At 41.3% G+C, this 23,809-nt stretch overlaps 1 protein-coding gene and 1 long non-coding RNA gene across 32 annotated transcripts in view; one reads left to right on the top strand and one right to left on the bottom strand.

The window, feature by feature from the left end:
- NIN (ninein) overlaps positions 1 to 23,809 on the bottom strand; it is a 111,719-nt gene that overhangs the window by 81,979 nt on the left and 5,931 nt on the right. For 27 of the 31 annotated variants that reach the window (XR_010151102.1, XM_063793365.1, XM_063793359.1 and 24 more), the window contains 2 exons: positions 20,449 to 20,652; positions 5,325 to 5,406 (listed from right to left, as the gene is read on the bottom strand). Coding sequence is in view for 27 of the 31 variants with exons in the window: in XM_063793365.1 (XP_063649435.1) it covers positions 5,325 to 5,406; positions 20,449 to 20,631 (265 nt within the window). In the remaining 4 variants the exon portion in view is untranslated. Of the gene's footprint in view, positions 1 to 5,324; positions 5,407 to 20,448; positions 20,653 to 21,756; positions 21,880 to 23,809 lie in introns of those variants that run through there. The other 4 variants (XM_063793357.1, XM_016926069.4, XM_016926074.4 and 1 more) reach the window with 3 other exon arrangements.
- Positions 20,439 to 22,086, top strand: LOC107968165 (uncharacterized). The gene is made up of 2 exons (XR_001709156.3): positions 20,439 to 20,526; positions 21,757 to 22,086. It is a non-coding gene; the product is annotated as an uncharacterized LOC107968165 (long non-coding RNA).

Consider the following 23,809-nt stretch of genomic DNA (forward strand, 5'->3'; position numbering starts at 1 on the left):
TTCTGGTCCTCACTGTTAGCATTTCATTGATGCCAACAGAACAGGGACTAAGTTCTTACTTATCTTACTTAACCAACAGAAAACAACAGAACGAGCCTTTGGGCCATCTGTGTGTAATATCTCCTAAAATCAGGGACTTCAGCCAGACTTCAGTGCCTAACCCAAGGCCTCTGAACATCGTTATAAACACAAATCTTCAATCACTGAAATCAATAGCTAGCCCAGTGACAGGCCATAAGACCTGGTTCAAGGCACAATTGCTGAGTAAATGAAAAAATGTCTGTTAACTGTATGTAACACTTCTTCAAAATATAAAGAAAATAATTACAATTATGGCAGTCCTTGAAACTAGGAAGGTCTGTTACAATAAAACAATCACCTGTACCAAAACAATGCCTGGTCCTGTTTTTCTAATGAGTTGGCTTTTTCAAACCTGAGGTTTTCCCCATGAATAAACAAAGAGACATTTCCAATGAATCACATCAAGGAAGAAAGCGCTTCCTGCATTATGCTAACATCTACTAAAGAACAGAAATCTAATGCAAGATGCATCAAACGAGGACAAAATCTCTGGAGAGAGGATCCAGCTGGCATGTTGATGCTATGTAGCTTGGAGCTTGTGCCAGCATTTCCATTACAAAAATCCTATAATCCAAAGCCACGGCAAATTGAATTAATAGCTAATAATTAAGTTGTTGCCCCTCTCCTATTCCAGAAAAATAATTTAAAAATTAGATTGTACACATAGATATGAAAGAATTATGCCACTGGCAATGCTAATCAGTTTGGAATTTACAAGACTCCCTACATCCCAATCCATTTTTCTGCCTTTATCTGAATTTCAATATTTTTCACTGTGTTGTTATTATTATAAAAATTGCTTTTTAGGGGAAAAACACTAAGATTCTTAGAATTATAAATATCTGAGTTAAAAAGATGCTGAAAATAATCTAGTCTGTATCTCCTGATTCTAAAAATAAAGAAACTGTACCTCAGAGGAGTTATAAATGGCAGAGCCCAAGACTATAGAAATAACTTAATTTCATCTCCTCTCAAATCCCATGAGAGCTTTGTTTTTATAGAATTTATATACAACTGCCTTTTATTAGGAGGCTATAAAAACATGAGATATACTATGCATTTGTCCTTGGGAAGAAGAACTTTAGTTTCAATGAATGTTAAGTAAAATCTTACATAAACACAGGCTAGCATTTTTCTTAGATATGGATAATGTCATTTAGATATTAGGAGGCAACACCATCAAATCTTGGAGCTGAAGGATTTTATGTATTTTTTCAGCACAACCACTTTCACATACAAGGTGACCAAAGACCACTAAGGTCATGATATATAAGATCACCCGATTAGAGGGACAGAACCAGCATTTCCTAACTCCTCACTCAAAGGTGGCTCTATTAAATCAAGCTGACTTTTCTATATTATAGTCTGGTACAATATCTTATATTTTAATTTATAAAAATCTTTGGTGTTATAAAATATCAATTCACGGCCCTCTTGGTTTCTAAGGCTGAGCACTATGGTCCCCCTTTTATTTTCAGTCTGCTTCTATGGTGTAAAGGTAACCTTTTATCTCAAAGACTACCATCTCCATTGATTTCAAAAAGGCAAAACAAAAATAACACAGACCTCGCCGGGCGCAGTGGCTCATGCCTGTAATCCCAGCACTTTGGGAGGCCGAGGCAGGTAGATCACAAGGTCAGGAGTTCAAGACCAGCCTGGCCAAAATGGTGAAACCCCATCTCTGCTAAAAATACAAAAAAATGAGCCAGGCGTAGTGGTGGGTGCCTGTAATCCCAGCTACCCGGGAGGCTGAGGCAGAGAATTGCTTGAACCTGGGAGGCGGAGGTTGCAGTGAGCTGAGATTGTGCCACTGCACTCCAGCCTGGGCAACAGAGTGAGACTCCATCTCAAAAAAAGAAAAACAAAAACACAGACCTGGCCCCTTCTGGTATAAGATGAACTAAGCATGACCAGCCAAATAATGCAGAGGACACAGGCATCCCTGTCCCTAACGATCAGGTGAAACTTGCTTTTTGTTTATTCCTCTTTGCTGCCTCTGGCCACTTGTCAGACCCTTTTGGCCAGGCTGCACTGACCGAAGACTGGCTCACCCATTTGAAAGCTAAAATCCTCAACCTAAAGCCTTCTTGAATCACATCCCTTGGTGATACAGTGTAAGCACCCTCCTCTGCCACTAGCTGTAAGACTTCAATTAAGCTACATCCCTCTTTGGGCCTCTAATTGCTCATGGATGAAATGGCAGGGTTTTCTCCAGCCCTAAAATGCTATATGATCTATGATTTAAGGGATAGTTACTTCCATAAAGGGAGAGGGAGAGGTAAATGAAGGTGGCCTGTTGATGTACTGCATTTGAATCCTGACCCTACTTCCTGTCTCTGCCCAGCCAAACCAGTCTGCCTGCAGTGGGGTAGAGTCACTTTTTTTTTTCTTTTTTTTTTGAGATGGAGTCTCACTCTGTCACCGAGGATGAAGTGCAGAGGCGTGATCTTGGCTCACTGCAATCTCCGCATCCTGGATTCAAACAATTCTCCTGCATCAGCCTTCTGAGTAGCTGGTACTACAGGTGCCTGCCACCACACCTGGCTAATTTTTTGTATTGTTAGTAGAGACGGGGTTTCGTCATGCTGGCCAGGCTGGTCTCGATCTCCTGACCTCAAGTGATCTGCCCACCTCGGCCTCCCAAAGTGCTGGGATTAGAGGCATGAGCCACCGCGCCCAGCTGAGAGTCACATTTTAGAGTGAGTGGAAGAATGTTTGAGTGGAAAGAATTGCACGATCCCCACGAACAACTGGAGGGGCCAAGGAGAAATTGGCAAAAGACAGAAAAAGCAGAGATGCTCAGGAACAAAGCAGGGAATGTGGGAGGAAAGGCTGACTCATGTCTCAAAGCACAGGCTCAATCCTAGGTTTTATCCTGCCAGGACAAATGTTAGGGAAGTCATCAATGCTACAAGAAATGCTATCAATAAGTACTTTTCTGCTGCATTACACTGAGGTGGGGCAGTTTTGTGACGAAGACTTACTGCCTACCCAAAGGATGGAACACACAGCAAAACTATAAAAATCCCTTCTGTGTGTCTTCCCAGAAGACTTGTCCAAATTATGATCTTTGCCTGCATAGCAGTGAGGCAGACACATAACTGTGAAACCACCATCTGGAGCTAGATTTATAAATATTACTTCCTGGCTGTGACCAAGCTCAACCAGCCATTGTCTAGCTCAGGGATGTCCAATCTTTTGGCTTCCCTTGGCTACACTGGAAGAAGAATTGTCTTAGGCCACACATAAAATACACTAACACTAATGATAGCTGATGAGCTAGAAAAAAAAAAAAGGTCCATGCATAAATGTCATGTTTCAGTTTTAAGAAAGTTTACAAATTTGTGTTGGGCCACATTCAAAATTGTCCTAGGCCACATGCGGCCCATGGGCCGTGGGTTGGACAAGCGTGGTCTAGCTCATCCTACTGCTCGGATCCCAACAATGTACAACTCTGTGCGGGGACCCTTCACATCTGTAGTCACTATAAATCTGTATATTTATTATAATTTTCTGGCAGGTGACAGTGACAGTACAGGTTTTGAAGAAATAGCAGCTGGAGGATCATGTGGATTAGCGGCAGGATGGCCTGTTCCAAATCCACATAAAAGCACATTATCAGCACACAGAACCCTGAAGTTATGCTTATATTACCTATGCTCACGTTAGCTAATATCTACCCTGGCGGTGATGTCAACCATAGCTCTATTCAGGCCCCCCAGATGTCGCACCATTGTTATCAAGATGACAGACAACCTTAAAAAAGTGAAAACACCAATAAAATGAGACCATATAAAAACACAAAAGTCCATATTCTAGCAGCGGTCACCTGTGGAAATGCTAATGTTTGTCTGGAAAATTTCAAGAATGCAATAACCTCCCTCTCAGGCTCACTGGGGGCTTCCAAAGAGCTTTATCAAGTGTCAGAGTTAAGAACAACATTGCTAGGGGTGTCGCCATCACCGAAAAAGGCGGAGACTCAATCCAGAACCTAAAACACTGCTAAAGGCAGTGTCCGTACACACAACACAAATCTGGAGCACTTCAGAGGGCAGGATGAAGAACTAGATCACCCGGCAAGGGTGAGAAATGAGCTCCCATCTGTGCCTCACCTAAATAGGTCACAGTGAATGACTCCTTGTAGTGACAAAATCTTAATGATTTATGCTCAGTTTCAAAACTGGACTATATTTTTGATGTTCTCTTTTTTAAAGTAGGGTTTATTGAGGTATAATTTACATAGAGTAAATTTAATCCTTTCATTGCACAAGTCTCTGGGTTGGAAAAACTCACACAATCCTGTAACTACTAGCACCATCAAGATATAAAAGTTTCATTGTCCCCCAAATTCCTTCATGCCCCTTTGTAGTCAACTCCTGCCCCTACCCCAACAACCACTAATTTGATAAAACCAGACTGTACTGTAATATAAATGTCCACAGTGTTTAGACTTTCCTTTACACATCTACCATATTTCATTGATTTGAAGACACCTCCCCGCCCCCACACACCAGATTTGGACACTCTGAAATGAGAATTTACAATTAATGTCATTTTACATTACAATTGGCAACAATTTTTGTTTTTAGAGATACATGAAATAACAATGTGTCTTACAACCTATGGTGCTTAGAAAAAAATCAGTGAAGTATAATGTTAAGTCTTTTATTTCGAAACATTCATTGAATACTTACTACATGCTAAGCATTCTTCTAGGCACTGGAAATACAAAAATGAATAGCATGGTCCTCAAGGAATTATCACTTGAGAGGAGGAGACAGATAATTATAATGTAATGTGATAATGTCTATAGCAGAGCATGATCCACTCACTACGACTAAGTAAAATTATCCCTAGACTGGTCACTCTTCTACCTTCAGGAAAAAATTTCCCCAAATCATATCCTTCCATGTACAAGGAAACAAGGATGAAAGCAGTTACCATTCAGCTTCACTCTACTCATTCCAAGAATGAGTTATTGCCACACCATCTGACATATTGCCTAGAAACAATCCAATTATTTTCTCCATAATACTATGCTGCTGTAGTAGAGAAGTCTCATTTTAGTGTTCAACAGCTGCAAAGCTTTTATGATAATATTGAAGAGAAGTCACCGAAAATAACTGCTCAATCTGTGAAAGGCAGATGTCCCCAATCCTTCATATACATGCTTCAAGGTCCCCAGATTCTTCCCCGGACAACTTCTAAAGGGGAAGGCAGAGAAGAGAAGTGAGTGACCTTACCTGGTTCTTGAAAGTGTTCTTCATTTGACAGAGTTCTGGACAAGATGAGTATTAATGCTTCTTTAAATTGGTCAAAATGTACCTAAAAAAAATTAAAAATAGATTTAAAGTAATTTCCACAGCTCTAAGAATGCAAACCTATCTACAAGGTACCAAAACTGTTTTCTTCCCATCCTGACAGCCTTGAAGTGAGTCATAATCCAATTTGTTGCCCTTTTCATTTCTCTAAAGACAGAAGGGAAAATAGGCTGATCATTTTGACACCTAGTGCCGTAAACATTCATATCGATATTTATTCACCCCAAAGGAAAAAAGCTATATAGCAAAATCCTCTTTATAAACTCAGAAAAAGATATATTTTAAACTCTTAGCTGCTTTTATTTTTCTGAACATGACCAGAAGAGAAAGACGTTAGGCTAGACATTAGAAAAGCCTTCCCAAGCAAATGATCCAATGTAACGATGTCCCAAAGACGCTTTCGTATCTTGAGATATTCTAGAAGGGAGTAAGCTGTCTTTTGAGGATGACTTGAATATAGTCTTCCTTGAGGGAAGGTATATAATATTTATTTCCCAAGGCCTCTGTGATTCCATAAATAAGCAAAAATCAATAGTAAATGCACAAAGGAAAAAAGAATCTTAAGAACTATTTTCCTGAATTCTTAAAAAATAGAGTTATCTTGACTGAAGTTGGAAAGAACCTGAGTTTTATTTAAGTAAATAGTCAGAACTAGGATATTACTTTGTTGAAAAGGTAAAAGCATTTTCTTTATGGCCAAGGATATTCTATAACTTAGATGTATGTAATCTCACCTTGGGATTTCTTCTCATCACAATTCTAGTTTGATAATGTGGCACCTATTGACATAGAACCCCCATGTAAATACAAAACTGGTAAATTTGTAGTTTGTTCTGCTATGGGATGGGTCTGTTTGGATGTCATTACAAAACACTGCCTAGAGTTTTAATATAGGTGACAGATAAACTTCCAAATCAAATTTACAAAAGCAGCAAACTTCATTAGTTATTGAAACAGTGGACAAAAAATCATATCATGTCTTATCTATGCAAACCAAAACAAAAGAGAGGAATTCATTTATATGTCATAAAAGATTTATATGTCATAAAATTGTATCTCCTTGCAATTTACCACACTCTTCCAAAGTATATGTGATTTCTCTACCATGTTAGTTTTGATTGATTGGAATTACTTACTGAAATCATTAGATTATATTGCATATATTTAAGGTGTACAATCTGATGATTTGATATATGTACACAATGTGAAATAATTATCACATTCAAGCTAATTAAAATATACATCACCTCACATAGTTACCTTTTTACAGGCTTAAAAAATCTACGTAATCTAAGGAGCCAGAGCAGAAGTCTGTCAAGGAAAACCAGGCACCTGCTGAAGATCCAGGGAGGCACAATCCTTGAAAGGGTAAACGACTGTAGAAAGGTAGGCTATGTTAATTAGGTTTCACAGCCAAACATCCTGGGGGAGGGAGGGGCGGCCAGGTCCTGCTACTGTCCCAGAGTCAGGGATAGGCTCCAGTTAACATGGGCAAGGCCAGCTTCCCAACCAGCCAGTTCACAAACATCATGCACTCAAGAGCTCTGGCACTCAGGCCACTTGACAGGCATCTGTGAATTTCTACAGATATCATTCATTCTTCTCAGGGAAGCCAGGAACAGGGTTAGGAGGACACACAAAGGCTTTATAGCTAGGTGGGTCCAGGCTCTAACCCTAGCTCTTCCTTCACTGCCTGATGTGAATTGGAGACATTATGAAGCCTCTCCAAGCCCTAGTTTGTCTGTCTGGAAAACTGGGGACATCTAACAACTGATATTTATTATTCATTCAATAAATATTTATTGAGCAGCTGCTCTATGCCAGGCATTGTACTTGGCCCTGGTGACACAGTAGTGAATGAGAGTGACAAGTCCCTGTGCCATGATGCTCATAGTCTCAGGAAATGTCACAGAGAGTCCAGGCAGCTGCTAAGAGCACTGCATGTATTTTATGGTATTTATAATACCGCTTCCCTGTGTTAGGAAGATAAAATGAGAATTGGGTAAAGTATCAAGAATGTCCTGGGACTGTTAGATGCCCAGCAAGTGGTAGTTAATACTACCAATAGCTATAGTAATAGGGGTGACTGACTGTTCCCATTACTTTTATAAAGAATCAGGGCCATGGCCAGGCACAGTGGCTCACGCCTGTAATCCCAGCACTTTGGGAGGCCAAGGCAGGTGGATCACTTGAGGCCAGGAGTTTGAGACCCGCCTGGCCAACATGGTGAAACCCCGTCTCCACTAAAAATACAAAAATTAGCTGGGCATGGTGGTGCGCACCTGTAATCTCAGCTACTTGGGAGGCTGAGGCAGGAGAATTGCTTGAACTTGGGAGGTGTAGGTTGCAGTGAGCTGAGGTCAAGCCACTGCACTCCAGCCTGGGTGACAAGAGCAAAACTCCATCTCAAAAGAAAAGAAAAAAAGAATCAGGGTCATATTTTCAAGCAAAGCTAATAGCCATGAGAGTGACGAAGATAGCCAAGAGTGAGTGGTGGGGGCGGCAGCAGGGAGGTCTGAGGGCCTGCCTTCTCCTCCAGGATCTGAAGAGTTGCCCAGCATCAGAGAAACTGATCCAGTTTGCTATATTTAGGGACCTGTAACTCTAGGTTTCCTCTCTCTCTTAAGGATATTAATGGAGGGGACTGAATGAAACGTAAGTCTCTCCTTGCTAGAGTTACAAGTTGAACATGAAGAAGGTTCTCTTTCAAAAGGAAGGTGTTTGGAAGATTTCAGATTCTCTAACTTGACTCTGTGGGTCTCCCCGGGGTCTTCTAAAGGTGTAAGTTTTGATGGAGGCCACTGGAAATAACCTTCCTGAATTTGGTCCTCACATAGTTCAATTCATTGTTCGAAGGTCACTCAGTAGTGCATGTACCTGAATTTTACTTTCCCTGACACAGGACGAAGGCATCTATAATCTGGAATTAATTCTAATAAACTTCCAAGGCTTTACATGAGGCCTAAGTATCCCTTGAATATGGTATGACAAACACACAAGCTTTTGAGACTGTATAAGCTTCATTTATATGGAACTTATTTCACAGCCTCACCTATCTAGAGTACTACAGACAACCAGGAAAGAAACACATGGGATCAAAAGCTGAGGGAGGTGTCATAAAGCCCAGGCACTCATCCTGTAGAAAATGCTACAGGACTCTGTAATCCCAGCACTTTGGGAGGCCAAGGCGGGTGGATCATGAGGTCAGGAGATCGAGACCATCCTGGCTAACACAGTGAAACCCCATCTCTACTAAAAACACAAAAAATTAGCTGGGCGTGGTGGTGGGCGCCTGTAGTCCCAGCTACTCGGGAGGCTGAGGCAGGAGAATGGCATGAACCCGGGAGGCGGAGCTTGCAGTGAACGAAGATTGGGCCACTGCACTACAGCCTGGGCGACGGAGTGAGACTCCGTCTCAAAAAAAAAAAAAAAAGAAAATGCCACAGGACCAACTCAGTATTTTCTACATTCCTACCCTACCTGATTATTATAAACTTCATAATCCTGCTTCCCAACTCACTGCAGATTGGAAGCAGGAAATAAAAGACAGGGGCACTCCAAGCTAAAAGTACGAGGAGTAATTATTAACATATTAGCCAGGTGTGGTAGCGTGCACCTGTCATCCCAGCTATTTGGGAGGCTGAAATAAGAGAACTGCTTGAGGCCAGGAGTTTGAGACCAGCCTGATAACACAGCAAGACTCCATCTCAAAAAATATAAAATAAAAAGAAGCAATTATTGACATATTGAGATGGAGGAAAGATATTAACCATCCTCCTTCAAACAAAAATAAAGTATAATACTTCTTACACTTTACAAAGGTGTTTTTAAAACTCTATTTTTTTTATTAATTATTTTTTTTTGAGACGGAGTCTGGCTCTGTTGCCCAGGCTGGAGTGCAGTGGCGTGTCTTGGCTCACTGCAAGCTCCGCCTCCTGGGTTCACGCCATTCTCTTGCCTCAGCCTCCCGAGTAGCTGGGACTACAGGCGCACACCACCATGCCTGGCTAATTTTTTTTGTATTTTTAGTAGAGACGGGGTTTCACTGCGTTAGCCAGGATGGTCTCGATCTCCTGACCTCGTGATCTGCCCACCTTGGCCTCCGAAAGTGCTGGGATTACAGGCGTGAGCCACCACGCCCAGCCTTTAAAACTCTATTAAAAACTACATAAACTATAAAAAAAGACAACATGTGCATTCAAAAACTTAATAGGCTGGGGTTGTCTGGTGTTGGGGCATGTATCCATGCTTAGTGTTGAGGCAAGGATTCATTAAGTGAATCCTGAAGCTATTACTTTTTTTTTTTTTTCAGATGGAGGCTTGCTCTTGTCACCCAGGCTGGAGTGCAGTGGCGCAATCTTGGCTCACTGCAACCTCCACCTCCCGGGTTCAAGCAATTCTCCTGCCTCAGCCTCATGAGTAGCTGGGATTACAGGCACCCACCACCACGCCCAGCTAATTTTTGTGTTTTTAGTAGAGACGGGGTTTCACCATGTTGTCCAGGCTGGTCTCAAACTCCTGACCTCAGGTGAGCCACCCGCCACGGCCTCCCAAAGTGTTGGGATTACAGGTGTGAGCCATCGCGCCCGGCCTTGAGGGTATTACTCTTACAACACAGAAGAAAAACTAATGGGTCAGGAGATTTGAAATGATCAAGAACAATCTAGTTGTATTTAATACACTCTTGTATATGATAAAACTAAAATTTTAAATCCCCAATGGTCAAGCTTTTTTTTTTTTTTTTTTTGGTCTACCATTAAATGGGGTAAAAGATCCAGGTATTAAACAATTTTATGGGCTTTTGCAGTGGCTCACGCCTGTAATCCCAGCACTTTGTGAGGCCAAAGCGGGCTGATTGCCTGAGCTCAGGAGTTTGAGACCAGCCTTAGCAACACGGTGAAATCCCATCTCTACTAAAAAAATTTACTCTGGGAGGCCGAGGTGGGCGGATCATGAGGTCAGGAGATCGAGACCATCCTGGCTAACGTGGTGAAACCCCGTCTCTATTAAAAATACAAAAAATTAGCCAGGCGTGGTGGCGGGCACCTGTAGTCCCAGCTACTCGGGAGGCTGAAGCAGGAGAATGGTGTGAACCCGGGAGGCGGAGCTTGCAGTGAGCCGAGACTCCATCTCCAAAAAAAAAAAAAAAAAATGTAGCTGGGCGTGGTGGCAGGGCCTGTAGTCCCAGCTACTCAGGAGGCTGAGGCAGGAGAATCGCTTAAACCAAGGAGGTGGAGATTGCAGTGAGTTGAGATCACGCCACTGCACTCCAGCTTGGGTGACAGAGCGAGACTCTGTCTCTGAAAAAAAAAATTTTTTTTACGAATGTGGGTCATGGATAATGCTAGATGAATGACGATATTATCGTAGGTTCATTCTTTCCTAGACATTTTGTCATTTGAATCTCACAATATCCATGTGACACAGTCAAGGCAGAGACCCTACCTCAAAATTGAAATGTGAGAGGTAGAAAAAGCATGCACCAGGACTCTGACTGGACTCATCAGAGCCCAGCAAGCCTGCCTGGCTCAGGCCCACTTCCCTCTTGGTCTGACCCCTCAGGGAAATCCCTTGCTGCTGGAAGTCAAATCCTCAACTTTCACACGAAGCCACCAGGTGTAAAGCACACACCAAGTATAAGGCAGGATCAGGAGATACATGATCAAGAAGACACATAACCTCTGCCCTCAAGGAGTTTATCAGCTACCCCATAGATTCCAGAAAGTGGAAGGGTGGAATGGGGAAAAAGAGAGGAAGGTTTATTAGTAACTACAAGATAGAAGCTGGTATGTGCCTGAGAGAGACAAAAGCTGGTAGGGGCCTCTGATAAACAAGCATGTCCTACTTGGCCAATAGGGAGGAAAAGAGGGACAGTTTTGCAACGCTTGAATTCTCTCAAATCTTCACAGACAGAGATTAAAGGTTTCCAAAATTTATTTACGATGTAGTAAATCAGCCTCATTTTAGATGAAAATGGGCTCTATAAAAGATTAAACAGAATTATTAACTCAGAGGCTCTTCAGAGCCCAATAACGTCTACTTGGTTGAATTCCTCTTTTCCCAACAAAAAGTCCGAAAATTCACACACCACACAGCAGCTGGCCCAAACCATTAGAGCAGCTTAAGTCTTGCATTGATCTTTATTTTCCTTCTTGCAAGTGTAGACACTGGGCCCTTGGATTTAAATAGCAGTAAATGCCTCATCTTTCAAAGAGATAGTTCTCTTGTGGAGGAGGCGACCGCTATTTTCCATCAATGCTCATGAATACTGATGTGGTGGAAAAGCCCCTTAGGACACAACCCAGAACCGAAATGTTGATGAACACCCCCACCGGTGGGCTAACTATGTTCAGCAACTGCAATGTTTTAAGTACCATCTTTCTCCTCCAAGGGAGCTTTACTATTGTATTTTGTTAAAAAGTAGAAATCTTCATAAATATACAATACAATTAAGTCTCACAAGGTAACAAGTTTCCAAATTGTGCATACACTGGTTGGTACCTCTTCATTTGAATAATAATTGCTGCCATTCATTTTACAAGCATTCCTATACCTTGTATGCCTCAACGGGCAGTTTGCAGCAATGGGAAAATTACACGACTGACGAAAAATACACGACATTTAAACTAAATTAAGAGAAAGACCAGTCAAGTCTGATATTTTTTGTCATGTGTCACCACCTCTTAGGAGAAATTTACCTCATTACTTTTCCTCTTCACATTTCATATGAATGCTTTTTTAGAAACGCAATTTGCTTTTTTTTGAAAAAGAACTTAAGCACCACACAAGAAACAAATTCAAACCACACACACAAAAAAACCCTGTAACAGGAAGTGGAATAAGGAAACTAATGTTGCATAAACTCATCTCGTGCAATCATGGAGATCAAATGCAGTTTCCACATGTGTGCAGGCACTACTGGAAATAGACCCAAGGTGGGAGAACTCAAACTAGCACTGAACAAGGTGAGTTTATGAAACAAGACAAAGGTCTATGTAACTAATACAAACTTAGTAGATTTGTCTTTACTAATATAAAGAGAAATTAATGAAAGAAGATTCAAAACACTGTGTTAATTGAAACAGCTACAGAAATATGGACTTATCAGAAGTCAATGCACGGGAAAATGCTTACAGCATTATGCAAAGAGAAATGACATAGACTAAAAAAGAGGCAGTTTCATAATGAAAGATACACTTATATTTTATTTTAAATAAAGTATTCAGGTCATTGTAACTTGAATTGTTAACTTCATATTATTATATTTAATATTCATTTATTAAATTATAATATTGTAACTTAATTTACTGCAGACAATGTAGAGAGAGGCAAAGGCTATTTTAAAAGGTAGGTTTATAAAACCTAAAGCAACTATATGAAGCTGTACTCCAAGACTGGTCCAAGGAATCCTGTTTACAGATGGAAATGAATTCAAATCACCACCACGCAAGAGAACTTCTAGCAAATCTACTCTTCACTCTAACCATGTTTCTTGGTAAATCATTACTAGGAAGTCACTATTTATCAAAGAGCCATTCTGGGTGTGTAGAGGGTAGGGGAAAGGAGCATACAGCCAAATACAGCAAGTTAACGGTGTCCTTGGCACTATGATAAGCCTTTGATACACACAAATCTTAGTCCACCTTCATCACAATCTTGTAAGGGAAATAGTCTTCCCATTACACTGATGAAAAATCTGAGGCTCAGAGTATTTAAGATAATGTGTTCATATGGTTAAAAAGTGGCAAGAGCTGAATAGCCAAGACAATCCTAAGCAAAAAGAACAAACCTGAAGGCATCACGCTACCCACTTCAAACTGTACTACAAAGTTACAGTAACCAAAACAGCATGGTTCTGATAGAAAAACAGACACATAGACCAATAGAACAGAATAGAAAACTCAGAAATAAGACTGCATACCTACAACCATCTGATCTTTGACAAACCTGACAAAAACAAGCAGTGGGGAAAGGATTCCCTATTTAACAAATGGTGCTGGGAGAACTGGCTAGCAATATGCAGAAAATTGGAACTGGACCCCTTCCTTACACGTTATACAAAAATTAACTCAAGGTAGATTAAAGATTTAAATGTAAAACCCAAAACTATAAAAACCCTAGAAGAAAATCTAGGCAATACCATTCAGGACATAGGCATGGGCAAAGATTTCATGACAAAAATGCCAAAAGCAATTGCAACTAAAGCAAAAATTGACAAATGAGATCTAATTAAACTAAAGAGCTTCTGCATAGCAAAATAATCTATCATTAGAGTGAACAGACAACCTACAGAATAGGAGAAAATTTTTGCAATCTATCCATCTGACAAAGGTCTAATACCCAGACTTTACAACAAACTTAAACACATTTACAAGAAAAAAACAAACAACCCCATTAAAAAGTGGGCAAAGGACATGAACAGGCACTTCTCAAAAGTAGACATTCATGCAGCCAATAAACATGAAAAAAAGCTCAACATCACTGATCATTAGAGAAATACAAATCAAAACCACAATGAGATGCCACCTCATGCCAGTCAGAATGGCAATCAATAAATAGTCCAGAAACAACAGATGCTGGTGAGGTTGTGGAGAAAAAGGAACACTTTTATGCTGTTGGTGGGAGTGTAAACTAGTTCAACCATTGCGGAAGATAGTGTGGTGATTCCTCAAAGATCTAGAGGCAGAAATACCATTTGACTCAGGAATCCCATTACTAAGTATATACCCAAAGGAATATAAGTCATTATATTATAAAGATATATGCATGCATATGTTCATTGCAGCACTATTCACAATAGCAAAGACACTGAATCAACCCAAATGCCCATCAATGATAGACTGGATAAAGAAAATGTGGTACATATATACCATGGAATACTATGCAGCCACAAAAAGGAACAAAATCGGTGGGGCATGGTGGCTCAGGCCTGTAATCCCAGCACTTTGGGAGGCCAAGGTGGGCGGATCTTGAGGTCAGGAGTTTGAGACCAGCCTGGCCAACATGGAGAAAGCCCATCTCTATTAAAGATACAAAAAATTAGCTGGGCGTGGTGGCATGCACCTGTAATCCCAGCTACTCCGGAGGCTGAGGCAGAATCACTTGAACCCAGCAGGCAGAGGTTGCAGTGAGCTGAGATTGCACTATTGCACTCCAGCCTGGGGCGACAGGGCGAGACTCCATGTCAAAAAAACAAAACAAAATGAACAAAATCATGTCCTTTGCAAGACATAGATGGAGCTGGGAGCCGTTATCCTCAGCAAACTAAAGCAGGAACAGAAAACCAAACACCGCATGTTCTCACTTATAAGTGGGAGGTGAACAATGAAAACACATGGACTAATTGGCAGGAGGTAGGGGGTGGGTGGGGAACAGCACACATTGGACCTGTGAGGTGGGGGGAGGGAGAGCATCAGGAAAAATTGCTAATGGATGCCAGGCTTAATACCTAGGTGATGGGTTGATCTGTGCAGCAAACCACCATGGCACATTTACCTTTGTAACAAACCTGCACATCCTGCACGTGTACCCCAGAGTTTAAAATCAAAGTTGAAGGGAAAAATAATGTGACAAGAAGTGGAACTTGAATCCAGGACTGCCTTCAAAGCCTGTGCTCTAACTGTATACTATCTTCATGTGGTGGGGGTAGTGTTTGGGGAGCAGGGTGAGGGAATGGAGATTCACTTTTGCATATTTGGAGTTTGAGGAAACTGTGCAGATATGTATTCAAATGCAGGGGCTGGGAAATCCAGGATCCCATCCTGGCACTGACTCAAATGAGTCATCTGACCTTGGAAAAGCCAAGGTTTCTCTGTCAGATGAACGCTGAGGTCTAAAATCTGAGACAGACACTGAAGAAGTTTAAGTCCCCTCTGTCCAGACAGGAAGCTACTCATAAAAGTATCCGTGAAATAATGATGAAATCTAATGAGCATCCCTAATCATAGAAATAAGGCATTATAAAATCAGGTCGGTAGAAGAGAATGGCCATTTAGCATTTGTTCCTCCCTGCCTGTTCTAAGTCCAGGCCTTCCCAACAGCTCTCCCCTCTTGATCCCTGTCACACTAAATATCTCTGACAGACACAACGATGTACTGTACACAAAAACGCACTTAATTCTGCAATGAGTTTGATGAGAAAGCATTAATACAGAGTCAAAGCAAGTTGAGCAGTCTCCTAATCAGGTCTTCTTGTTTATAAATGGGGAACCACAGACCCTTAGGAGTTCAAACCTAGAGACTAGATCCAAGTCTACATATGCAAAAAACCTCCTCCTAGCTATCTTTTCTCTCCCACAGCATAGGCCATTTCCCTTCACAGATTTAAGTCTCCCTAGCCTCCCTTCCACAAATCAGAGACAACCAGTCTGACTTTTGTATGAGTTATATTATGACAACCCCATCAGCAGCACCACAATTACAAACTAATGGCAGTTAATATTGAATGTAATTTTGCATACAGAGAACAAGTCCAAATAAGCACTACAAGAAAGTACTTCTCCATTTTTGATTTACATTTCAAATGATTAAAATGTATATAAGAAAAATAAATCTTAAAAAGCTTTTGAGTTGGAAACAAATCCACCACATGAAATTTATCAAGAAATTTAGAAAGAACCTCAAACCCTTTCAGAAATGTAAGAAAATTGAGCTAAATTATATATATTTGTACAGCTATCAAATTTTAATACTAAAAATTTCAACATGTCTTTGATTACCAAAGTCCATGTACCTACGGGACTCTAGAAACCAATGGTGATTCTGCTGCCTGGAGGCTTATTCTCACTTTAAAGTGTGCCAGGGACATAGGGTATTTCAGCATCCAAATTCATATTAAGAATATAGCAATGCAACTCCTCAGAACTTCAGGGGCTGTTTTGTCTCAAAGTTGGTATACTACGTAAGGAGTTTTTGAAACGGAATCTCGCTCTGTCGCCAGGCTGGAGTACAATGGCGTGATCTCGGCCCACTGCAACCTTTGTCTCCCGAGTTCAAGCAATTCTCCTGTCTCAGCCTCCCGAGTAGCTAGGATTACCGGCGCCCACTGCCACGCCGGCTAATTTTTTGCATTTTTAGCAGAGACAGGGTTTCAGTGTTGCCCAGGCTGCTCTCGAATTCCTGAGCTCCGGCAATCCACCTGCCTCGGCCTCCCAAAGTGCTAGGATTACAGGCGTGAGTCACCGTGCCTGGCCAAGAATGCATTTTTAAAACTGGATATGGCCGGGCACGGTGGCTCATGCCTGTAACCCCAGCACTTTGGGAGGCCGAGGTGGGTGGATCACGAGGTCAGGAGATCGAGACCATCCTGGCTAACATGGTGAAACCCTGTCTCTACTGAAAATACAAAAAATTAGCCGGGTGTGTTGGTGGGCGCCTGTAGTCCCAGCTACTCGGGAGGCTGAGGCAGGAGAAAGGCGTGAACCCGGGAGGCGGAGCTTGCAGTGAGCCGAGATTGCGCCACTACACTCCAGCCTGGGCGACAGCGAGAGACTCTGTCAAAAAAAAAAAACAACAACACTGGATATAACTAAATGTTTCAACAAAACCAAGGCAAATTATCTTCATGTCCTGATTTCTAATAAAGGAGATAGAGAGGTATGCAGAAACACTTCATTTAAGCATCTACAATTAGTATGATTGCTTGGTTAAAACTTGGTTCAAGGTTCCCCTCGATTTTTGTAGTATTTGCTCCCCGCGCTACTCATTTGCCATGTATATTACCCGACTAGATTGTAAGTTTTTCGGTGTCTTGAGAAGCCCCTTGTGATGAGGCCTCATCTAGCTGACAGGTGCTTAACTGATGACAAAGATATGATGGAACTCTTTTCATAACCTAGTGGTAAACACATATCGGCAATATCCCTTTTCCTTCAAATCAGGGATCCACAAGCTTTACGCATTTCAAACACCTGTACAGTAACCACCTTGCTCAGGTGAATATGGTTTCAAGCTATAAAGCAAGACAAATGGATTGAAAAATAACTTGGGGGAAAATGACCTATTGGTAAAACACATAGAAATGGCAAGTTGATTTAAGTTGCTTTCATTAACAACTATTAAACACTAGGCCTCAAAAAAAAAAAAAAACAAGTTATTGAAGATGTGTTGTAATATTTAAAAATAAATACACAATGTTTGCATTCCTGGTTGAGCGAGACAATGCTTTCCATCTTACTTCTTTTTCAAGAAAAAAAGGATTAATTCAGCCCAAGTCCAATAGAGGTAAGGTGGATTTGTATTTGATTTAAAAATTATATTCATTAAGATAATTCAGCCTAAGTCAACATAGAGGAAACTTGGAAGTTGTATTTGATTTAAAAATTATATTCATTAAGATTTAAAAGACAAAATTAAAGCCAGAAGCATCCAGGAAGTTGATGGATACTAATGCAGCCAAAAGCCAACTTAATGGAAAACTGTAGTTTACAGTAAATGTAAATATAAATAACTTGGACCCTGATATGGTTTGGCTGTGTCCCCACCCAAATGTCATCTTGAATTATAGCTCCCATAATTCCCATGTGTTGTGGGAGGGACCCAGTGGGAGATAATTGAACTGTGGGGGTAGTTTCCCCCATACTGTTCTTGGGGTAGTGAATAAGTCTCACGAGATCTGATGGTTTTATAAGGGGTTTCCCCTTTTGCTCGGCTTTCATTCTGTCTTGCCTGCCACCACGTAAGGTGTGTCTCTCATCTTCTCATTCTCTCTCACCTTCCACCATGATTGTGAGGCCTCCCCAGCCACAAGGAACTGGGAGTCACTTAAACCTCTTTTTCTTTATAAATTACCCAGTCTCGGGTATGTCTTTATCAGCAGCGTGAAAACGGACTAATACAGATCCCATGCCATAAGACTACAGGAATGCCTGACAGGCAGGACACACACAATACATATGTGTTGAATTAATGAATAGATTAATATATTCAGATTTGTTATGCTACCCTTTCTTTCTTTTTTAATTAAACCAAGCTGCTAACCCTTATAAGTTTTTCTACAAATATCTTCTAAAGAGAAGAAAGATGACTGGCAGTAAAAACCACTTATAATTTTACAACTATAATCCCTACTGTACGCATCATGAAAATGATAACACTTGGATGGCTCCAGTGAATCCTATGGCATTTTTTCTTATAATTTAAAATTATAGACCATATAGAGTATCTTAATAGCATATGGCCAAGTCTGTGTGATCATCTGAGGAGAATAATTTGGTTTCATTAAAAAATGCAAATTTAACAGTAGTGCATTAACTCATGCCAACCCCCCCACTCTCAAGACTATCACCAGGGACCTCCCACATGAAATCAATATGCATCCATCTATTTAACTTTTATCACTGGCTCACTAAGTAAATATCACACTATAGACCACTTAAGTATTCATTATTCAGGCAAATAGCAAGCGTCAGAAGCAGGCTGGTAGTGTCAAGTCGTTAACAAATCAATCAATAACTGCTCCCTGTTTGAGTCTACCAAATGAGGGCAAAGATGTGCAACATCTGGAGAGCAAAGCATTGACCTGCTGCCAAGGTGCAGTCTGTTTACGGCGTGGCATTCCATATTTACGCAGACTCTAAGAAAACCACTCAAGGAAACCTTAGTTGTATCATGCCTTTTCAGACTTTAATGAGCATTAAAACAGATCAGCCCATTGATACTATCCTTTAGACACCAAAAGTACTGAGATCCCCAAGGACCATACTGGGAGATGCCAGTTTTTTTGCTACCCACAGAGTCTAAGACTGAGGCGGAACTGGAAAATATGTGAGTGCATGAGGAGCAAATGGTTCAATCTTCGAAGCTTCATTTTAAGATTATTAAAGCAAGATTTTTAGCATTTTATGGGGACCACATGTATGTATAGACAGCTAACCCTCCCCCCGCCACAAGAGGCCAAGAATGGCTCCAGTTTTTGCAAAGAAGTCACATATTTTTTTCAAGTGTGAGTCCCATTTAACATCACACTCATGTGCCAAGTGCCTGAGAATATCATCTTTTGCACATGAATTTCAGGATGATGGCTACTCCTGTCTGTCTCAGGTTACAGAAAGCCAATACATGGTACTATATCTGAAGTCATTTACCTCTCTTGTCAGCTAAAAGACAGTGAAAATGAAATGAAGAAAAGGAAGCTCAGTCACTAGAATAAAGTTAAGCCTCACGACTGCTTCCTCAATTTATATGTGATAAAAACCAGAATGAAGCAACAGACTGCAAAAAGTGTTGTCCATCTTTTTCTCTCATCATTCCAAAATCCAACAGCAAGAGACTTGACTCAAAGCCATATAAACCTATTGATTATAAATAGCTATTAATTATAAATAAGGCAAATAATAAAAGCTATTAATTATAATGAGGAGAATTGAAGGCAATCTCAGGTCATGGCAGATCAAATATCCACCATTGGCAAGAGGAAAAAAAGACCCTCTCTCACTTCTTACTCACATCTGTGACTTGATCTATGGTAATAACATGACTATTTGTCATCAAACACAGAGGTTAACATTGGCGTGCACACACACATCCCTGCTGGAAGCAAGCTGTGCTGGGTTTTAAATGAACCTGCACTGTATTTATTTACCCTGCTGTCTTATTTCCTGGGTAGAAAGTTTAATTAATACTTCACCCAGAAATAATCCACACAAGAAATAGCTTCACTGGGAGTAAAAGTCATAACAATAGCTTTCTTACTGCATTTTCTTTCTCTTCAATGGAAATCTCACCCTCCTCCTTTCTGTCCCAGTGATGAATGTGGAGTCAATAAAATAAACCACAAAGAACAAGACAAAAGTTGGAAAACATCCTTTCATTACCTCTTCATCTAAGATGCTCACTGTACACCATAATTTCAGAGCACAAATTAAAGCAGGCTCTTGTCACCCTAGCAAACTGGACTGTGATGTCACACCCATTACATTCTTCTTTTTATCATGTAACAGCCAGGATGCTAGAAACAAGTTGCAACATGTGTGGTCCGCCCCACCCCCAGCACCCCGGCAGAAACCGCACCCCACTTCCCATAGCCATGTTCTTCCCCAGACCTTACCCTGCCCAAGAGGTTGTCCTGAAGTAATGTCTGCTGCAGCACTGGGGCCACCTCCTCCAAGCTCAACATGTGGCAAAGGTCGGTGAGTTCCTCCTGCCCCAGGGACCCTGTGCCCGTCGTGTCAAAACTGTCAAACAGCTCCTTGAGTCGGGCCTCATGCTGGTCCTGCTCCACCTCATCCATCCCATAGCCCACAGTGCTCACCTGTGTGTAAGACAGAGACAAGGACAGGTTGTGGCAGCCTCTCCAGTCCTACCGTGGTCACCACCTGGCACATTCCCGTTCTCTGTACCCCACCAGTCTCTAGGGAATGCTCGGGAACACCCAGTTTCTGATGCACCCCACAGCAAGACCCCCAGTCTCTGTAGGACCAGCCCTGGCCAGTGATACTCCTGCATGCACTCACATCAGGGGCATATACATAAGCTCAGATCACACTGGGAGCAAAATTACCAGAATGAGAGGGTCACGTACAGTAGAAGACACCCTCCTCTCTTGCCTGGTTCTCAGGCGGACAGCCAGACTGCCAAACTCAAGGCTGAAGGTGGTTCTCTCCCAGCTCTTCTAGCCCAGGATTTTAAGAAGGTGAAAAGCCACTTTGACAGCAAGACTATTCAAGTGAACTAATTGTTAGCGCCAGCAGACTGCATGGTCAGAGCTTCCATGCTAGCTGGCAAGCTTTAGACAACCTGCCCCGATGTTGCAATCAGTCAGCGTGGCCAAGCTGATTCGTTCTACTTCATTCAGCTTAGATGGCCCCCATCATAGCTAGACTGGAGGGCTGCAGCAAGAGGCACTAAATGAACACGACGTCTGCTACAAAACCACCTCCCTGTTTTACATGAAACTAAATGCCTTTTACACAAATTCCTCAAAAAGCAACTCAATTAACTTCACTGGTGCAATTACATGAGGTGTGACGGGAAGAATATTCCCAGAAGCTTGCTTTAGTCCCAGCGAGTTTTAGGTAATGCTTAGTTGCCTAGAGAAAGGGGAAGACACTATTTCAACCTTTCAGACAGTGAGGTTTAAAGGAGCCACAGACTGGTTTATATGAATCATACAGCATCTCAGGGAACCTCCACTCACTAAAGCAACTCATCTCTTTATGCCTGGTTAACCTGTGTTCCGTCTCTCTCACCTACCCATACTCCAGGCTTTCCATTTTGCCACTGTCCTTAGGATCAGTAAAAACTTGGAGACGTCAATAACTGAGTCATTTTTGTTAAAAATATACATCATAAAATTCCAGGTAGATCGTATTTTACTAATGAAATCTGTTTTTTTTTTTTTTTCCTTGCCTGACAGTTCATTTTTAACGTGCTGGATTTTCCGATGAAAGCCTGAAACCTGCACATCTGAAGATGCCTTCGCCATGATGCAATGGATGCCAAACACGACATACACCCTTGGGACGGTGACCTCAGCCATCTGCAACAAGGCTCTCAGAACCAGTCCTTTGATTATAAAAAAAGCAGCAGCTTTCACTAACCAAGCATCTTTAATCCAAGCCAAATTACAGAAAACTCTCTAACTTAGAGGTGATCGTCCGTACGGCAGATCATGACAACATGAAAAACGTAAGCTAAGATGTTGAACACAGCCAGAACTGAAAATAAAAGAGCTTTCTAAAACAAATCAGTGTTGCTCTAGGTTGTGTTTGCTTTCTTTCCATAGACAGCTGTTCAAAACATGACAAGCTACAACAGGGCCACGATCTTGCCAGGGGTTTCAGCAGAACTGGGTGGACACAGAAGATAAATGCGAACAGCTCTGCCATACAGCTCAGTTTTTACTGGGGCCACTCATTAAAGTAAAGCAACATGGCACAATTTTGGTCCAGGTTCCTGGTCTTGGACAGGTCTCTTCTCCTAATTATCAGTTTTTCTGTTACTAAGGTGCTGCAGGCTCTGGCTGTCTTCCCAGGATTGGTCTGTTGGGTTAACTAATCACTATGTAAATGTTTTCAAAATAAGTTGAGAGTGTTATATAAACATCAAAGCCTCAGAAAAGAAACACCAAGTTGTTATGCAAAGCCACAGGAGTTAAGAATTTAGACAAGGCCAACACTTCGCTAACGAGATTCACTTAGAGTCCACCAGTTAATTGTCAACTAAGATCTGCTGAGAATTCCCAAGGTGCTCCAGGATTTTCAGTGTTGCGGTAGCTCTTAGTCTCACTCTGAGTTTTACAGTCCCCTGGGCTGTTATCTGACCGACCTCATAAAAGCAAGACTCGTCTTTTGCTTGATTTTGCATATATGTTTAAAAACTCAAAAGCGAAAGAATTCTAACACTTCCCTTTTTAAAAATTATTTTTAAGGGGCGGGGATTTGTCCATCTTAAACCAATGAAAGAGAGGAATAAAACACTGATGTACTGAGAAGCCCTGATCTTATCCACGGTGTCGAATTTGATATACTATCATGCCCCACTCTTTGGGAGGTCATTGGATTTTCACTAAATCAAACCTCTTTCATTTTATGGCAGCTTTCTTTTCTTTATCTCTTTATTTCATCTCCTTCCTTCTCAAAACACTGTGCTTGACTGAAGGGGAGACAAGCACCACCCCTGTGGAACAAATGCTCACGCTGAAACATCCAGGAGATGTTACGCATGGTGACAAGTTGTCAGTGCTCATCTGGCACAGAAGGCATTTTTACTGGTTGATATTATTTCCCAAATGTTCATCAGTAATTTCACGTGCAAGAATTTTTTTTCTCCCCACTTCGCAGGAAGTTCTTTAATGGTAAGATCCACGCTCCTATTTCTTTTATATCTTCCCCCAAATGCATACTACAGTCAGTCTGTTCTTCATGCCAGGGATTTGGTAAATATCATGGATTGACTTCCTGTATGGATCACTCCTTGAGAGGAAACGTACCCTAAATGAGGTCTACAGAAATGGGCATATGAAAATTTTGGAATGCCTATTTCATCCACCTACACACCTCCACTTCCCCCATCCCACCCTTTCTCAAAGGCATTTTCAGCCTCATAAGCAAGAAGTAGAAAGCCAACACCAACTGCCAATCTGTACCATGCAGCGCTGTCTGAAGTTTAATTCAATAGGCTAGTAATTAAGTAAATGGATTCACAAACTTCGACTGCATTGTCTCGCTATGGGATGAAACTTTGGAGGAGAATCTATACTAAAACCTTTCTCAAGTCCCCTCGATTACAGCATGAGAATAACAACATCCATCTGGAAGGTTTGTTCTGAGAGTTAAATGTGGCAAGCAAGCGAGAGTGGCTAATTCCAGAGAAAGCTGATACAAGAGGGAATTTAAGATAACCAAAAGAATACCTGCAGCTACAAAGGAGTGGTAAACTGAAGAGGAGGTAACACGTGAATTATCTAC

Source organism: Pan troglodytes, chromosome 15 (assembly GCF_028858775.2).
Source record: "Pan troglodytes isolate AG18354 chromosome 15, NHGRI_mPanTro3-v2.0_pri, whole genome shotgun sequence".
In the NCBI taxonomy this organism is placed as follows: Eukaryota; Metazoa; Chordata; class Mammalia; order Primates; family Hominidae; genus Pan; species Pan troglodytes.